Source organism: Cucumis melo, chromosome 8 (genome assembly GCF_025177605.1).
Source record: "Cucumis melo cultivar AY chromosome 8, USDA_Cmelo_AY_1.0, whole genome shotgun sequence".
Lineage (NCBI taxonomy): Eukaryota > Viridiplantae > Streptophyta > Magnoliopsida > Cucurbitales > Cucurbitaceae > Cucumis > Cucumis melo.
The window spans coordinates 27981515-28001251 of NC_066864.1; the positions used below are offsets into that span (position 1 = coordinate 27981515).

Sequence of the window (19737 nt, forward strand, 5' to 3'; positions counted from 1 at the left end):
AAGGATGTTAGTGACTATAAAATCTGCAATTCAAATTTTCATAACAGAAGTGCAAGCACATGATAGCATTTGTTCAGATTTTAACCCCATTAAAAGTTTAATACCACATTCACTCACTTAAGGTCAGTGTTTTCTTTGATTATTTGTATGTTAGCACATGCAACATAAGGCAATAATATTAATAAATCAACATGAACAAAAACAAAAACAATCTAGATTCTTGATCTTTCGAGCTTAAAATTATTAACTATGCAATGAGCGAGATAACTACTACTCGTGTCTATTTTGGTCTATCACAGTCTATCGTATAGAGACTATACTTGGCTATATTTCATAAAAAGCCCTAGTTTTTTTTCTTCCGTAAACACTAATAAAGTGTTTTTAACATAATATTATTTAGTTAACAAGGATAAATAAGATTATCGAACTCTATTATCATTAATTTTTTAATTCGAAAGTTTTTGTCAAATCCACTCTATGTTTTAAATGTTCTTTTTTGAAGCTAAGATTTAAAATTATTCTTTTATAAATTGACCAAATTGTCAGTCATAAAGTCCTGCAACGAAAATCAGCATACAACTCTCTATTCCTATTACATTCTTGAGAAATGCTCTTCCCCATATTCATAAGATGAGTACTCTCTATTCTTGATGTGGATTTTGTAACTTTAAAGCAAGCAAATTGAATGGAATGATGTTTACCTTTCTCAGCTGAAAAATGCAAGCTCCCTTTCTGACCTTGGAAGAAAAGATTGTTGGGAGAAAATCTTGGCTGTGTGAGAAAGTTGCTCAGTTTTGGACTTGATGCACATGGAACTCAATGAAGGATGTGACTCGAAATAATCGATCCCAACCTGTCAACCAGCAACAGACGATTCTTTAGATTTCTCTGGGACTGCAACCTCCTTCTCCGAGTTACTTGAATCGACCATGTTAGTTTGACTTGATTGCACCTGGCTTGAATTTTGAGCATCTAAGGTTATTCCTAGAACAGTCAACACAGCCCTGACAAAGAAGCAAATCTGCTAATTAACATAAGAAGCAAAAGAAAGGAATATGAAAATGCCATATTTATGACAAAACCTTGGGAGTGTGGATTGGATATTTGGTTGGCTAGCATGAGCAACCAAAGGCGCCTTGAGTGCTGCAGTTTTGTTTAAAGCATTTTCGAGTTGTGCTGGCGGTAGCTGAAAGAACAAACGAAAGTCAGCAAGGACACTGCTTTCATGTAATTAGTTCATGGAATGGATGGAGTACAACATTAGAGTTCAATTTGAAAGACCTCGAGAACTCCTGTCCATAAAGCTTCGACCACCAAGGTCTCTGAGCATCTCGATCATCGGCAATATATTTATATAACATTTCACTAAAGAAATTGAATGAAAGAAGCCTTTAATGGAGGAACTAAAATTTCATTCCCTCACCCAACCAATTGGCCTTGCATATTTTCCCGGCTCCACTGCGTTAGCCAGCTTCATTTTCAGGGACTTCCTTAAGCCCAAAGGCCATGATGCATCCGATTTGAGATAGACTAAATTCTTGGCTAGGAAAACTCATCCCTATGGTGTGAGAACACTCTCCAGAATAATGTGTTCTATTTCAAAATAATATTCAAAAAATCCCGATACAACTCTAAAAGTAGCTAATTATTTGTTAGCTTTTCAATAAAATAAAATAATTATCTTATTATTTGTTTTATTATAGCTTTTCAATAAAATAAAACAAATAACTATTAAATCCAAAAAGTAACGACCAAACTAATAGTAATTGAACTGTATTTACTCCCTAACACTTCATCCTACATCAACAGGCCAACATTTGATGTATGTAGTAATGAAGGTTTTGATTCCATAGTCCGATTGGACAGACAACCCCCTCAAGGCCTTCTGGCATTGACGAACAATACAACCTTCATCTTCTTGAAGAAAATCAAGTCCAGGCCAATCAACCACAGAACTTCTTTCTTACTTTCCTCAACAACAGAGAGAGATGGACAATGAAATCACACATTCTCAAATTGGAAGGCATGATACACCGCTTTAAACTACCAGTTTCCAGCAAGATAGAGAATGGTCAGAAGTATGCCTAAGGTTTTCTGCCTAATCTAACTTAATTAACCACTCAGAAGTAATTAAGAATCAGAGAAAAGGAGAAGACAGGCAGACTGCACTTGTTTGAGCAAAGGAGCCACAAGAAAGGGGAACCTCAATCAAAGATAAGTCCTCCATCAATTAAGTTGAATTTCTTCATCCTCCTATCAATTCTACCTTCAAGGATCTCTCATTGCTCCAACTACCAACATTCAAATCACCTCCCAAAAGAGCAGAAACCTAAAGAAATGCCTAAAAGAGCTTTTGAACTCAGGCCATGGGAATGCGACCATGAATTCTTTTTCATCTAGGAAGGACCATAGTGGACGAACTGGTAGGGAAGATTGTTGACTGACTGAAGTTTATTGGAAAGAGCTTGTTTAAGGGAATATCAACAACAGTAGCAAAAGATTCCTCTCGGGATCAAAAGATTTAATAAAGGATAACCCTTCATCTCTTGAGCTCTAAAGAGATTTCTCAGTAACCCTGTCAAGAAGAATTACATTCCTGAAAAAATAAATTGATGGCCATATCAAATTTTTTAACAGTCTGCCAAAGATCAGCACCACATTCTCTTTCTTTCTCCGTATCTCTATAAATGCTGGTCCAGCCTGCAGAATTGTTTTGGACTGTGCATTGTACAGGATTTTTAAGGAGTTCCTCCAATCGTTGAGATGACAGACTCTTAAGGGGAAGACAGAGTTCCGTGATTTTTCTTTTTCTTTTTCTTTTTCCCTTTTAATATGAAACACAGAAAGTGAAAGGAATGACCTTAGAGTAATATTAAGGGTATATTAGTAATTAGTGGAGTAGTTTGTTAGGAAAGTTGGTTATCAATAGTGTGAAAGGGGAGCGGAGAAGATAGGCAATATTTCGAGAGTGAATTAGGGCTTGAGAGTTATCTCAAGAAAGGGAGGGACAAAGTACCTCGAACACTTCGTTTATTTTGTATTTTTGTTATATTTTATATTTCAATATATTTGGGTTCTATCAGAAAGATACATTCTTATCAGTGTGTTAAAAGGCCCTTCCACTTCCGGGCACAAGCCTAGGCTCAAGGCACATGTATGTTCGCCTTGCCTTAAAAAGGTGAGGCCTACAAAATAAGGCATGCCTTTTGTGAATCCCCAAAGCTCAAAACCCTAGGAACAAGGGCCTTTTCATTATTTTAATAAAACAATAATAATTAAGGTTTTTCCTTTTTTTACTAAGCTTAAATGCAAAATTTCTTGTGTTTAGAGGTCTTTTTTTATATACTTCACTTCAACTATGCTATTTCTTCTTCATGATGCTTTTATATATAGTGTGCCTAAAAAAATGCTTTATTTTACACCTTGCGCTTAAGCCCCAAAAAATTATTGCACTTTATTGTATCTCAAGCTTTAAAAAACACTAATTCATATTGATCGACAGAAACAACAAAGGGTAGAGAGAACCAATAGCTTGTCCATCAAATGAAGGTGAAGTTCCCATGCTTTAACGACTACTTCCTTCAAATCCCTCTACAAGGAACCTTGCTTCTATGACTTTTTTGCACCATAATAAAGTGAAAATTATGTCATATGGATCAAAGAATTCAAAACAATATAATCCTGGGTTGGCCTCAGGTATGTGTTTGATAATGCCTAGAGAGTTAAAAGGCAATAAATTCAATCTATGGCAGCAACCTATCTAGGATTTAATATCTCTTATAAGTTTAATTGACAACCTAAATGTTATAGGGTCAGGCAGGTTGTCCTGTGAGATCAGTGGAGGTGCATGAAGTTGGCCCAAATAGTTATGGATATTTAAAAAAAAAATCAGATATAGATCCTTTGCAGAAATCAAGTAATGGAGGTATGAGCCGCATCCTAATCCTCTCAGATAAAGAAAAGAGTGGTTGGTTCATTTTCTCTCTAATTTCAGTCTGCCCGGGTCATTTTTTAGCAAAAAAACAAATCCAACACTGGGAGGTCAGACTAATAAGAGAAGGGGAAAGAAAGGCTTGTCTCTCAATGAGGGGCCGTTAATGGGCTGTGGAGTTGGGCCCAAACCTAAGTTGTGTGGTTGGTTAGTAGAATATCAAGTGAGGGCCAGACGGAAGGTATTTTGAGGAGTATGCATCACAGAGAAACTGTCTAGGCATTGCTGTGGAAGCTGGAGAGTATGGATCCCTCGAATACTCAAGTTCTTGTTTTTCCCTTATCCTTTTTTGTGATCATTTCAGCTGGCTACTTTACCTAATTGGGCTTATAATCGTTGAAGGGAACTATATATTATAATTTGATGAAGTTCAATAGGACAATATTGTCTTGTTTATGCGCATGTGTGCTGGGAATTGCAATGTGCTGTTTGCAGGAGATACCTAACAAACACAGGCACAGAAAACCTCATAACCCTACCAGTCAGTTCCATAAGGACGCAACCTCAAATACCCAATCATCAGTTCCATAAGGAGCAAACCAAACAGCACCCCTTGCCATAGACAATAACATCTGCTAGAATCATCATTTTCCACTGATGTCATTGATTGGAAGGAAGCTTTCATAGTCCAATGATTTGCCCCATCGAGGGATGACTGGCCAACCAACAGAGCCGCTATAAGTCAACCCATGAACCGGATGCATCCTCAACCACTTTCAAGACACCAAGGCGCTCATAAAATGTTATCAATATAGTTGGAGTCCTTTTCTTTTTTGGGAATTGGTTTTTTTTATGTCCATGTATTCTTTCTTTCTTTCTTTCTTTCTTCTTTCTCAATGAAAGTTGTTTTCAACAAATTAAGGAACAAAAATCTTACCAAGAAACAATAAATAACCACATAATCCAATAACCGTACGGGATACAGGAAAAAATTACTAAAGTAATGCTACAATTGAGACGCACCTGCAGCAGCACATTAAATGATTGAGGCTTCGTCAAAAGTACACACTTCAAAAAGCCTACCCACAATTTGGGATATTTCCATATCTGCAATAGCCCATTGCCAGATTGAGAATGGTGAAACCAAAACCAGTATTAATCTAAAACCAAAACAAGAATGGGATATTTCACTAAGTAATCTAAAAGTGAAAAAATATTGACCTGTTTGCCAACAAGACGTGATAGAATCTCCATTATAAAATCTACCTATAGAAAAGAAAACAAAACCAGTATTAATAACATTAAACCACCAATTCACCCAAAAAGGTGGTTGAAGACAAATTTAATTATATATCACTAACACTCCCCCTTACTTGCGGGCTTGAAATATTATCAAGACCCAACAAGTGGAAATCAATTTTAACTGGGGAGGAAACGACAATGCAGGGACTTGAACGCAGGACCTCCCTAAACCACCTGCTCTGATACCATATTAAACCACCAATTCACCAAAAACTTAAACTGGTGGTTTGAAGGCAAATTTAATTATATATCACCAACAAATAATTGGAAGATTGTGGAAGAGAAGAAAGAAAACAACTGAATGCACTGCTTTTATGGTTTTTAGGCAGGATTCCATCATCTCCTGAACCCTTCCGTTTGCCTTTCTTTGGTCTCAACAGACCTCTCCTTTCTTTTCTATTTTCTTTTTAGTTAAGAAAATGAAGAAATAAATGGATAACCTGAGATGGATCACCCAATCCATAATTCTGAATCATTTTAGTCTTAACATATTAGACTATTTTGGGAAAGAAACATATCACAACCTTTTTAGTCCTTTAATCAAGGTTGAGATAGTACAAGGGAAAATATATGGATTATGAAAATCTAAAGATGCAAGCTCAACACAAATACGAGCACCTTAAATTTTAAGGTAAGGGCAGAGTCCATCAAATTGGGATTTTGAACGGAAGACTAACAAAGGAAATTTTTGTGTAATAAATAAAACATCATACTTCTATATTGACCTAGTAACGTGACAGATAGCATCTGTTACACACCAAAACTAGCAATAATCTTCACCACATTTTCATTTTTCAAAAATTAGTGACCAACGAGAGCAAGAGTCATAATCTTACCAGTGCTGGAAAAGTACCAATGGCTTGCAATACTGTGCGCATGAACAATAATGGAAGAGGGATCTGCTCAACCTGCACAGGACAAGCAGCTTGCTGTCATTTCAAAAAAGAGAAACCGTCTCCACGTGCTATTGAAGGACTCATCATGATCATACAAACCAATTGATTCAAAACTTTTGCAATGATTTGCTGGGTGAAAGTTTGACGGTGCTCAAAGCAAGCATTGCAGGCATCTGTGACCTGAAGGTGAAGCAACCAATTGTTCAATAAGGAGACACGGTTCTGTTTTAGATAGAGAAAATGAAGAGGGGCAACCTTCTTGAGAGGAATTCCATCTCTGTCAGGATCAATTCCATGAATAGCAATTAGAACTTCAGCTGGATTTAGAACCGGCCCAGACTGAGATGATCCCTGAGTAGGACATTGAAGGGAAATAAAATCAACATGTACCTTAGAACATAGCTTTTCAATGTGGTTCGGGCAAAACAAATGATTGACAATTTAACTTACGACAAAAAACCAAAAGTATCTAGAACAAGGGATTCAAATGTGAAAATGATTATATAGCCAAGCTGATAAAAAATAATAAATGAATAGTTCTACTACTTTGCAGCTTATATAGCTAATTTACCAAAAACGAAAACTTTTCCTAGTCCATAGTACATTCAATTTTTTCTTTTCAAGCATTAACGAAAATAGCTTTATACTTGGAGAAAATAACATTTGCCTGTTAAATACTGCAAAGCTTAGGCATTAAACATATTCCCAGCTAAAACGAAGATCTACTTTAGTTGGTTGATGATGAGAGCCAGATTTTTATCTCCTGGAAAAAATGGAATAACACCACTGCATATGCTGCCAAGGAAGAGTGGGAAATTAATACCTGCAATATCCGTAGAAGTGCTGCTTGGAATTTGTCCCCTGGAAGATTCACAATCCGTGGGAAAATCATCATAACCTAACAAAATAAGAAAATGACTTTAGGGGATTTCAACTAATAGTAAACATTTTTGAAGCAACATGAGATGAGAACAAAAAAATTGAAAGTCGTATTAGAACGAAATTTTGAAATGCAGAAAAATGAAAGACAATCATCAAGAAGTAACATGGAGGATATCAAAAGGGAACTGCAAAGTTTGAGAAGTCGGTCAGAGCTTTCTTCTGGTGCATATGGTCCAAAAGCAATAATCAGACTTTTTATGAAAGACTCTTTTGCAACTCTTGTGAGAAATTTTTATTTAAGCATTTAACCGGTGCTAATATCATTGTTCACAAATTGCAGTCTAAACAACCGATTGATTATCTGGAACGCTTTTTATAACCTCCAGTTTTCTTCTATAGCCATTGGTCCTAGGTATTCATCTTATTAAAGAAGTAACATATGTCTGCTATCAAATGCTTGAAGGATAAGTCATATGGAAGATTGCTGAAAGCATCTACGCTAATTGGTAAAACAACAAATTCAAATCTATCATTTCAGTCCAGCAGTTTCAAGGAATCTTTAGAAACTAATCCAGATTTATGGGAAATTAGTTGTACCCATTTGCTAGCTCAAGCCCGTCCTACTAAGCAAGGCTCTCATTCCTCTCATCCTACGCAGTTTAAGTACGCTGAGTTTTCTTTTCCCGACTCGAAGGTAAAATTCTTGAGGGGCTCCCTGAGCAAAACCCCTCTCCATTCCTCTAGAGAAAAGGGGGAGCCCTCTTTCGACTTTCCTTTCAGCGTTAGTAGTGCAGAATTGGAGCAATTTGATAAGTTAGCCGAGCTCGAGGAGAGCAACGTTTTGAGCCTCTAGAAATGGATCTTAATGCCCTTTTCCAGTTCGACGGAGACCCAATTTTTGAAAACCTGCCCCTTGCTACTCGACCCTTACCCCAGTCTTGCGAAATACCGGATCATCTAAAGCCAATAGTAGGTGATTGTGGAATTATTCTAGTTTGATCCCTCAGACATCCATTGTAGTCCCTCCAGATTTGAACCATTGCTGCCTTTCCCACATTTCTCTCGCATGGGTGGATGAGTTTAAGCCTTGCTGTTTGTGGTAGCTTGCTTGTTATTGCTTTTGTGTTTTGGTCTCTGCTTTTAATGCTTGCAAAAGGGGAGTATTTTCTGGGGAGTTCTTTTGGAATCAGTTTCTGTTTGTTTTAGAAGATCTTTTAGAGTTTCTCTGAGTTCAGGTTGGCACTGACAAGAACATTTTTGAGGCGGCCAGCTGCTTCTCCTTGGCACTTCTCTTTCTCCTCTCATGTAGAAGATTTGGATGTGCAAGTTATCATATTCGAATGGGCTCCTCTTGATAGAGTTGACAAATTTGCTTTGTATTTAGTGCTTTGTATTTAGCTTTCTTCGGTGTGTTTCACCTTGAAAAGGCTTCATTCTGTTCGACTTCGTTTATTTAGGTTGTCTTCTTCTTGTTCCTATGTTTTCACTTTAGTTTGTATTCTCTCCTAGTTCTTTTGTTCTTAGTTCAATATACTTGTGCTTTGAGCTTAAGTCTCATATTTTATCATTAATAAAAGAGGCTTGTCTCCGTTAAAAAAAAAAACAAATTCAAATAAACAAATTATCATCCACTATACAAGCTCAAAACATAGAGATACGCAGATACACTTTGATGAAGAAAAGCCATGAGAGAGGGAGGTTATGCACCTCATCTTTGGGTAGATATGGTAATACAGGGATCATAATCTCCACATCCTAAAAGCAACCAACACACATAACAGCCATTAGCAAAATAAGTACTTCGTTTATAGTGAGACTTTAAATCAGGACTTTAGGATCACAACCTAAATACCCTGAAAACTTTGGCCAGCTGTTACAATTGAGGGAAATATAATATAAAAATAAATCAATAAGGTTTAAGCTAAGAGCTTGATTGTCAAAATAGAATAATGCTTACCTTTAGTTTTGAATTGTATAGCTTGCTAATGGTAAAAACTAACTCCGATGAAGGAATAATCCCATCTGTCAGGATATGCAAAACCTAACATAGCAAAATATCAGGGAAGCAAAAAACAATCGTATGCCCCCATTTTCTTGGTCTCAGTGTATAATAGACATAGTTTATTTGATAGAGAAAAAACCTGCATAACAAGATTTTCACTTCCACTTGGAGGATCAGTAAGAATTTCAAGAAGATCTGAGGATGAGCCCATTGTGCGGACAAGTATAGGGATATGGTCATGGACAGCCTATAAAGAATACAGGTGATAAAAATTTCAGAAATCAAAACTCGTGAGAAAAAGAAAAGCAGCATTATAAAGTGGGACAAACCTGCTTAATTGCTTTTGAGGCATCTTTATACATGACAAAAATTTGGCGAAAAAGCGAGTGCTTCTGTATTTAGATTACACAAATAGACTATAAGCTTCGGAAAAAAGAAGTCATTTTCTCAAGACAAACTAAAATAACTACATTTGATTAGACAACCTCAAACCTTTGTACAAAGTGCAAAATACAAGGACATCCGACGCTGGGCCTCAGAGATTGGAAGAGATGTGTCAGCTTGTGAAATAGATGAAGGATGGGTATCAGAAGAAATATCTTTACTGATGGCACTAGATTCAACTAAAGATTTTTCTGGATGAGCATCCTGCTAAATAAGTAACAAATGCCAAAATCAATTCTAAATTTCCAGACTGCCAAGTAACAACAAAGTTAATTAAATAGTTGAAACATCAAAATTAGGTAAGATGTAATACTTGAGCTCCAGAATCGGGAATTCTAACTAAAATTTGGAGGTCCTTATTCAACTAAATAAGACAATTAAAATTACAATTGTGTAATGCTCAATTTTGGCATCTTATACTTGACACAACAATTTTTCTCTTTCTTTTTCCTTTTTTTTTTTTTTAGTGCATTGCTATATGAAAACAAACCTTATATGATTCTGATGCTAGTCCATCAGCATCAGTCATATCTGTAGCAAGGTCACTAATGGCAGAAAGCAGCATTTCCTTAGAAAAATCTTCTATTCGTTGAGAAATGGATGGTATAGGATAAAGTTTGTTAGCAACCTACAAAAAGAGAGAACTTAAGCAACAGAAAACGATTATTTTGTTGTATATTAAGTTGTCAGCAAATTACCAGACGAATTGCCTTCATCCTCACTTCCTCGGAGAGATGTACCGTGCTCTTTCATGGTAAAAAGAGAGTCAAAGTGAGATCAAATGACAGGGAAAAGGCTCTTAGAGCAAAATGGGTGGGGGTGAAGGAAGAGAAGAACCCTCCAAACATCACATGCTTTAATAGAAATTGCAGACTTTAACAAGAAAAAAAAAAGGTATTACAAATGATCCAGATTAATCACAAATAAACAAATAAAATATTAGAAAAGAAACATCAAATACGAATTCATATCTAGTTTGTAGTCAAAAATGAACAAACCAATAAGATTTATCATCTGCATTTAGACAATAAATAATACTGCAAGTCTACGTTACAAAGAAAATAACTGAAGTGAACAGAAACTGTGAACTAAAAGTTAAAATAATGGATGAACAATCTGTGAACTAAAAAGTCTAGGTTACAAAGAAAATAACTGAAGTGAACAGAAACTGAAATAAGTTTGAGGAAATAAAAACCTGTAAGGCAATTTTCAAGCAGACATCACGAATAGGGGGTCTCAACAAAATCAAACTCCACACTGCACTAAGACCTTGAGTTACACGATCACCACTATGAGTATCCTTATCTGCATTTTCACTGTTTCCAGGAGAGCACATGCATTCCAAGAGGTTTATGACTGACTTGGGTAGATAAGGAGCTTCGCCAAGTAACCTACTTAATGACTTGTCTGATGGAGGAAAAGAATCTTTAAGTGTTTCTGCCTGCATGAAAAAACAAATTATTCACATATATACAAAATAATACCTCCAAGAAATAGGGTCACAAGGCACACACCACAGTGAGCAGAAATGTCTCATATACTGAAGCAGCAGTTGTAGATGTAAAGAAATCGTGTTCCTCTTCTGCTTCTCCAAATAACCTATACAGAACCCGCAAAGTCAACTCGTGTCCCTGAACCAATTGTTATAGTCAGCATGTATGAATTTAGTTGAATACTGAGAGAAGAAAATAAAAGATAAAGAGAAGAGAGAGAAACCAATAGACATCTCATTCAAGCTCGCACATGATAACTTAGTTTACTAAATGAAACATAACTTAAATTTCTGGCAAACCAAGCACACAAACCAATATAATTTGTTTTCCAATGCAAAAGGAAAATAATAGCAGACTTAAAGTAACCAAGGCAGGAGTATACTTCAATAGCAGAGTAGGACACTTTTATTCAATAAGAATAAGTGGGAGTAACATTGTCCAAATAGATGTAGGAGCAAACCCTAAGAGATTCAAGCTAGAGTTGCCTTTGATCAATAGTTTTAACTTTTAACGTCTTTAACAATATTCATACTCTAGGCTTTATACTACAACACAGATGCAGGGAATAGAACTTTAGCGAGACTGAAGTTAAAAAATTGATGTTAACAAGAGCTCAGGAGTACTCAAGGTACTTAGAGACCAAAAGGAAAGAATATTTACTATAGTATAATGCCTTACTAAGCAGCATGGACACGACACAACACAGCAATACGCCAATTAAAAATAAAATAAACTAGGACACAGACACATTGGGGATGCTCTTTCTTGTTAGGGAAAAATATTTTTTTGGTCTCTACTTTTGGATCTAGTTTTTGTTTAGTCCTTAGGTTTTAAAATGTTACTTTTAGTCTTCAAGTTTTTAGTTTGATTTTAATTTAGTCCCAAGTAAACTATGACAATTTTGACCTCGAGATTTAAGTTTGGTTTCAACTTGGTTCTTAGGTTTCAAGATTTACAATTTAACCTCAATTTTTCATTAAATACTCACTTTCAGTGTCTAAGTCCATTGATTAATTTAAAACAATCATTAGAAGTATATTTAATTCTCATCCTATTTGCATCACTGTTAAAATAAATTTCAAATTTTCACTTTTAATTAATTAGTAGACATCAATGCCAAAGATTGAAAATGAGTATCTAGTAAAAAAAAAGTGTTAAAAGTGTAAATCTTGAAACCTACGGATTAAATTGAAACAAAACTTAAATCTCAAGGGTAAAATTGTAACATTTTGAAACTTAGAGACTAAAATGAAATCGAACTCGAAACTCAAGGACTAAAATGTTAACATTTTGAAACCGATGGACCAAATGGAAACTATACCCAAGACCTGGGTTCAAAAAGGCACTTTCCCCTTTTTCTAATTATTTTTCTAGAATAGGTATAAATTCAACATAAAACACCAAATGCACTCCACAAAAGAAACATAAAATGTCAAGTGAATTAACAATGGTAACTTCAATTTTTTTGGTTAACAAAATGAGCTTTTCTTTTGTTTTTTGTAATCTTAGTTTAAACATATAAAAGATTTGGGCTTTAAACGTGGATCCAGCGTAAAAGGTTGGACCATTTTCTCTTTTAAGAAAATTCAGTGTCCATAAAATGTCCTAAACGTATCCACATATCTGAATTGAAAATAAATATATAAAAATAGGCACAGAAATTTGAGTCGGACACATATCCAGAGCATTTTTTAAGTGTCCGTGTCTGGCACGAAGACTCCCCCTAAAATGAAGTGTTTGTGCTTCCTAGAGGTCTTATATATCTTTGCAAATGATGACAGTTGCACATATTGCACATAAGAAAAAAATAGTAATTGAAGTCATGAACCCATATGGATTTAAAACATTACTGTAAGCACAAAAAGATGTTTTATACAATGACAGAGCGTGAAGGGAAGGACAAAGGGAAATAGAACGTTAAGTGTGAAACTGGAAAATTTTGTAGAAGCCTTATTCTAAGATAAATCCTCACCTCATTATTTACATAATCAGCCAATATATGGTTTTGCAACACTTTCCAAGCCTCTAATTCCAAAGGATACTGCCCAAGAAGAAACAAATAAAAAAAAGTTAAATTTTTATGTCCTTGGATAGATAACTATTGCAAAGAGACAAGTACAGAATGAGCACAATCTGAAGTAAGATGAGCTTCCAACCAAATTGAATGAATTAAACCATGGAATATGAAAATCATAAACTTGGAAAACATCTCAACATTTAAGAAACTACGATGCACACAAAGAAGTACAACCGTAAAGTTCACAATATCATAGCTTGAACAAAAGTATCAGTATAAGTTCAAAAATTGTTCAGTGCCCATCAGGAGAAATACAACTGTAAAGAAACACGCTTACTTAAATTTTGGGGAATTTTACTTCCCAAATTTGAAATAGAGGTTGTTCTTATAAGAAGAAATTAAAAAAAAAACATTTGTTGCATTCCAATCCAAATGTATAAATCTGCCCCTTATGATCAATATGTGACAAGAGAAACTCATTTGGTTGCAAAGGCCAAGGTAATGGAATGGTAAAAGGACTTCACGTGCGACCTCACTCTCATAGTATATGGTAGGTGAAGGGCATGATTAATCAGCTCAAGAGTTGTCAAATTTGAGAACGTGAACATGCTGCATTAGTAACAGTTAAGTGTATGATGTGAATAGAGAGTGCTGAATAAAATATGGATCATTTAACCAGACCAGCCTGGAAATCAAATTCAATTTAAGGAGAAACATTTCTCATAACCACACACGAGAAAAAATCAATACCTCCACTCCTAAATATGCCAAAAGAGAAAAGCGGGCTTGTGAACCTCCAGCAACTGCTATTTGCTTATATGCCTCAACAATTCGCACAAATGCCAGTTTTAGTAATTCATCCTTCTCTTCATCTACAAGGTCAACAACAGGTGCTGACATCTTGGGCAAGACCAACTGGAAAGACACTCCCGCAGAAGTTGCAGTTGAAGAAGCCAAGCTGTTAACGTCGGAAACAACTGCCTTTGGACTAAGCTCCTCTGATTTTTCTCCTGATAATTTCGAGGAGGTTAGATCCAAAGTTGAAATGTTCTCTTGATTAGATTCATCGAAACCAGATGATGCAAGTGAGGGAGTAACAACGGTATCTGACATCCCATCACTTTGAACAGATGAATCAAGTCCAGGTATCCCACTCTCTAAATTGCCCATATCATGTATACTAGATGGAATGATTGAGCAAACTTCTTCCGCTCCAGATATTGAAGTTTTGGAACCAGGTAAACTAGTTGGTGTAATGGCATTTTCAGAATCATGATTTGTCCCAGCGCTGTCGACAATAGGAACTGGAACTGCATTGTGGTCTTCTTCCTCTTCAGGTTTCTAGGGATGAGATTAAAAACAAAAATTAAGAAGAGGACAATGCAAAAGAAAAAAGAAATTACATAATTAACAACCTAATATAACATACTCATCATCAATAAAGAAAATAATGAAACACCACGGAAAATTTGGCCCCAGAATTCAAGGTAGCATGTCAGATAAAATTGTACTACCATGTGATCAGATAATGACCTAGAAGAATCAAACAACGATGCAATTGGTGGGAAGGTGCTAGATAACGAAAGAACATCTGCGACAAATGATGATGGATATTTGGCTTGAACATCACTACCAACTATACACATATTCTGCAGAAGCTCTCCACCTCCTGTGTCAGGCTGATGAGGAGGAAGGAAACGCATATTAGCAATGACAAGCTCAGCAAGCAAGTCAGCAGAAATACTAGAGATAAGAATCTGTAAGGACCCAATAGCTTTTTCTCCTTGAGCGACTAAGGCACCAAACATAGTTACAAGTTGCTGTGCTGGTCCGGTATCCACATCTTCTGTTGGCAATGTTCCACTTGATGATGCATTTTGTTTAGACACAACAGTACTCCTCCCTATTTCTTTAGAAGGTTCCTCAGTGTCTGAGACATTAGTTGTTGGTCTGGCACGTTTTCCAGATCCATTTCCGTCTTCTGACAAATCACAGCTGACTGTTTCTCCAGCTCTCTTCCTCCCCAAATTATTATGCATAATATTAGAAGTTCTTAGAACAGCAGCCTTCTCATCCTATAAAAGATTAAAGTTGTAGTCAGATCTGTTCACTAGTATGCCATATCTCAGGCAGCAAACCTTTAATAAGGACTCCATTCATAAATATTTAACTAATAACGGACAAAGAAGTTGGCACTTACCAAATGGTCATCACCCTGCTCCTCCTTTACAGATCCATTAACTGTTGAAACTTGATGAAGGGATGGGTCAGCCCCTCCCCTGACTTTCATCTCTCTCACGGCACCAATTAGAGGATCCCGCCACTACAGTGACCACAATTATCTCCACTATCAATTCAATCTATACAAGGTGAACAATTTCTGATAGTACATTTACCATACTATCCAAGAAAGAGAAGAAATCAAATAAACTGCAGGACTTTGCTTATAATAGTTGTGGAGGTGCAAGCTAGTTTATAGACAACTTGATTAATTTCACAAGACTAATTCCTAAATCTGAATATGGCATAGAACTTGTACAATATTTCCTACTCTGAGTAGCACCTTTGTTTGACTATGAACCCATAACCTCAAAGCTACCAAGACTTATAGCTCAGTCCTATGATCATCAGGTCGCCAACCCAGCAAGGTAAATAATACACACGCAGACATATATCATATTCTTTATTGAGTTGATATAGACTACAAGAGATGTGTACAAATAGAACTTGTAAAACATATAAACATATAACAGACTATTAAAGAGAGGAAAAGATGTGGATAAGGCAGAAAACACGGCAAATTCACCCAACTATATTAGCATGCCAATTTTCTTTTGGATGCAAGGTTCATGAAGTTAAATTTTAGTTTAGGAAATTTACCGGTAAAGCACCGGGATGGGTACACTTCAAGCAGTTGAGAAATGCATTCTTTAAGGCAAAATGTACACCAGGAGCATGCAACCCATTAAAGATAGTGCCTGAGCGATCCAGGCCAAGTAATACAGGCAGAATTCGGCCATAAAATGCAGGCCTCCTATTTGCAATTGTTGAAAGACTACAAAAAAATACAAAAGATGAGTCAGAACTGTATGTTCTTGGAACCGATAATAACAAGTCAATTTTTCTTTCATTAGTTAACTTAGAAACGGCTTAAGGACTTTTTTTTTTAATTAATATGTTTTAGAACTCAGAAGTTTATCTTCAAGTGTTTAGAAAATTAGAAATAAATGAGTAAAATAAAATAGTTAAATGTTAAATCCTATATGCAGGAAAATTAATATAACCTATTAATAAGCACAATAATCTTTGTGTTATTGAGAGATTTCACTTTTGGGAATCTGAGCTGATCTAGCAACAAACCCAAACTTTGACTAGCTTCAGTTGATAAGTCCCGAATCTTGAGTATAGGATGACCTCCACGAAGCCACGATATATTGAAATCGACAGAATTTTCTGCACAATAAGAAATGTTTTCAAAGATCCCCGACAACTCAACTCATTTTAGTTAATTTATTAAAATAAAAAAGGTCAAGCCTCTCGAGCAATGATGGACCAAGCAAAGCCAAAGTACACAGCAACTACCTTCACAAGCAGGAGGCTCTGTGGAGACACTGGGATCAGGTGTGTAAAGTAAAATTACTTCTACAACAAACTTGAGAGCTAGCAAACTCATTCCACCATTTCCCTACACAAAAATGTGTATTTAAAACTCAAGTAAACAGTTGTACTGTTGAACAACCTATAGAACAGATCATGTTCAAGTAAGGTTGTCGCAAAAATGTGTATATAGAAACACGGCAGCAAAATGAATACATCTAATTACATAAGAATTTCCACTTACATGAACGGCTATTGAATATATCTCTTCCTTGAACTTTAACATCCATGTCCACAATGATTGAAGAGAATTGTCAATCTCGCTAGAATATAGGCCCTGTAATATATTACAATTGAACCTAAAACAATCAGTTTAACCTTTAAAGCATGAGAGTGACTTAAAGCTTGAGAAATGAAAATATGCTCAATTGTTTTAAATACACAGACTGTTGGCTAATAAAATGAAATATGATCATTCATAAAAAAAAATGAAATTGAAAAGTCTTATATTTTCACTGGACGCTACAATCTACAAAATAAGTTGCCGCGGCGGAAATAACCGAATGCTTTGTGATGAGAACTGGCATTGCGCAGAAAAGCTATAAATTTAAGCACCTGACAAAACATGCAGATATAGTTACCTTCATCGCAATTTTCACAAGACTGATCCGAAACAAATCAATGGCACAAGTAATGGACTGCCGAACAACTGCCGGAGTATCATCAGTTAAAACTGTTATCAATAAAGGTACAATTTGAGGCAATAAGTCGATGTGCTTGAATCCAATTTCACCAATCATCCTACAGTAACAAAACAATTAAATAAGTAAGAACCGTTCCCAAAGCTATCTCAATCAGTCAGGACCAAATCACTTAATCCCAGTTTCCTAACAGTTCACCTACCAAAATTGATGTATAAGACCATTAACATCAAAATATAAATCTTAATACCATTGAGAGATAACCAATCAGATAATACCCCACAAATACTTAAATGAATATCAGTGCTATCTGGCAGAATTTAATATGAACCACCTCCACTCATTGACAAACCCCATGATATCAACGAAAATAAGTTTCACACTTGATGGGCATCTCCCGACCATTTCTAAATTATAACGAGCAACTACAACCAAGATTGGTAGAGTTCAAAAGTTCATGTGCGTGAAACACCTAAGTATCAGTACACCACCCAGCACCTGGTAGAGTAATAAATTAATTATCCAACATAGCGAGCGGGGAAATGTTTTTCGTGTAGAGAAACATAAGCAAGCAACCGAAACGAAACGCCCGCGAACGATCACCATAATATAATTTAGAATACACAACTTTGGAAATGCAAGAAATTCATGCATTTCGAATTTGAAAAAAAAAACCATTCTAGTACCAAAATTACAGCAAAAAAAAAAAAAAACAGAAAAACGAGGCTGGAAAAACTCGCATCTCCGTCACTTCATGAATTGAATGCAAAAATGGATATAAATGCTTGTGAACTTAACCTAGAGAAAGAAGGGAAGCGTACTCTGTGACAAACTTGCGGATGGGGCTGAAGCGGTCGGACTGTAGCTCAAGGATGCGAGGGAGGAGTTCAGAGAGTAAAACAGGGTCTTCCGGAAGCAAAACATTCTTTAATTGACGCAAACGGGCAAGTTTAGAAGGAATATCGGAAGCAATTTTGGTTGAGTTGATTAGACCATATAGCCTCTCCCTTGAATTAACAGCCATCACCATTCCGACCATAGCTTTGGAAGGAATGAAGAAGATGAAGAACTTCGAATTTCAGGAGTTGCTACAGGGAATTAGCTCGCTGCTCGTCGAGAGCGAGAGAGAAGGCGAAAGCCTTGATTTCTTTCTTTTTAGTTTTCGCCTTCGTTTCTGCGGCCCATTTTATATTTTTACGTATAATTGTTTTTGGGTTATTTTGAATCAAAATATTGATTTTTTTTAAATAATGTAATTTTAAAAATTAATGTCAAAATAGGTTGTTCGAAAAATATGGTAAAAAATAGAATAACGAAGTCGTGTACCAGGTACATGACTTTGCGAAATCGTGGATCGAATCTACGACTTCAGACCGGAGTCGTGTACCCGATCCACGACAACTGACTAGAGTCGTATACCGGGTCCATTACTTGTGATTGAAATCGTGTACCGGGTACATGACTTCCGTACCTGACGTACCAAATGGTAGTCAACACTAACATTGACTGCCAATTTTGTCGTCTAGCGCAGAAGTAGTGTACACGACTTCCTTCACGTGTTCTATTGTGCCATTTGTCCTTCATGCATGGAAGTCTTAGCCTTCCCCCTCTTTAAAAACTAGTTTTCTTCTATTCTGCCTCATTCTTTCGAAAATTTTCCCTTCCCTTCTACTCTCATCTCTCTTTGGTCGACCCTCCAATCTCCTTTCCTTGCTCCTCCAATCTCCTTTCCTTGCTACGCTCATCTCTTTAAAAACCCTAGTTTTCTTCTATTTTGCCTCATTCTTTCGAAAAATTTCCCTTCCTTTCTACTCTCATCTCTCTTTGGTTGACCCTCCAATCTCCTTTCCTTGCTCCTCTTCTCTTCTCTACTTCATCTTAAACTCCATTTTTTCCACCACACTCTTCCACTCTATTTTCATTCTATTAAACTCCATTTTATCCACCTCGTATTCTTCCACTATATTTTCATTCTCTTCAACTCCACCTTCATTTATCTTCATTGTTTAGTTAGGTATATTTATTTAAGTTTATTTAATTTTTATTATGGGATACCTCCTACACCGTGGTGTTGAGTTGTCGGAGGAGAGAGGCAGCATCTCAAAGCACCATCCCCTTCGACCAGCCTATTGTACCATACTTAGAGGCTACTAGATTCCTAGGGTTTCCCAGATTGGGTTCATGCAATTAGATTGGCATTTGATCACTGCACAGGTTGAGCGTTGGAGACTAGAGACCCACACATTTCACATGCCTTGTGGGGAGTGCACGATCACGTTACAGGATGTTATAGTGAAGTTGAGGTTGTTAATGGATGGGGAGCCTCTAACAGGATCGTTAAGCTTAACTGGAAGGTTATCTACGAGGATTTCTTAGAAGTTGTACCACCTGACATGAAAGGTCAGCGGTTGAGTCTTCCATGGTTGGCAGAACAATTTTAAGAATTGCCACCAAATGCTGACGTTGTGAGCG

General features: G+C 36.3%; 1 protein-coding gene across 4 annotated transcripts; it reads right to left on the bottom strand.

Annotated features, from left to right (window-relative positions):
• Positions 1-508: 508 nt before the first annotated feature.
• Positions 509-18433, bottom strand: LOC103502136 (uncharacterized). 4 transcript variants are annotated; one of them, XM_051088205.1, is made up of 28 exons: positions 18087-18433; positions 17206-17365; positions 16809-16901; positions 16550-16652; positions 16252-16420; positions 15848-16022; positions 15168-15290; positions 14482-15042; positions 13718-14308; positions 12923-12991; positions 10972-11088; positions 10653-10898; positions 10156-10203; positions 9948-10085; positions 9506-9664; positions 9343-9405; positions 9153-9260; positions 8969-9052; positions 8719-8766; positions 6953-7027; positions 6385-6480; positions 6229-6309; positions 6070-6141; positions 5153-5197; positions 4955-5038; positions 1083-1186; positions 854-1004; positions 509-771 (listed from the first exon to the last, which is right to left on the bottom strand). In XM_051088205.1, exons 1-27 carry the CDS (start codon positions 18302-18304, stop codon positions 857-859), a joined length of 3978 nt encoding a protein of 1325 aa, XP_050944162.1. In that variant the 5' UTR covers positions 18305-18433; the 3' UTR covers positions 509-771; positions 854-856. The 4 variants fall into 4 exon arrangements, with proteins under 4 accessions (XP_050944162.1, XP_008464199.2, XP_008464198.2 ...); XM_008465977.3 differs by having other exon boundaries at positions 509-1004; positions 9506-9661; XM_008465976.3 differs by having other exon boundaries at positions 509-1004.
• Between the last annotated feature and the right edge of the window lie 1304 nt (positions 18434-19737).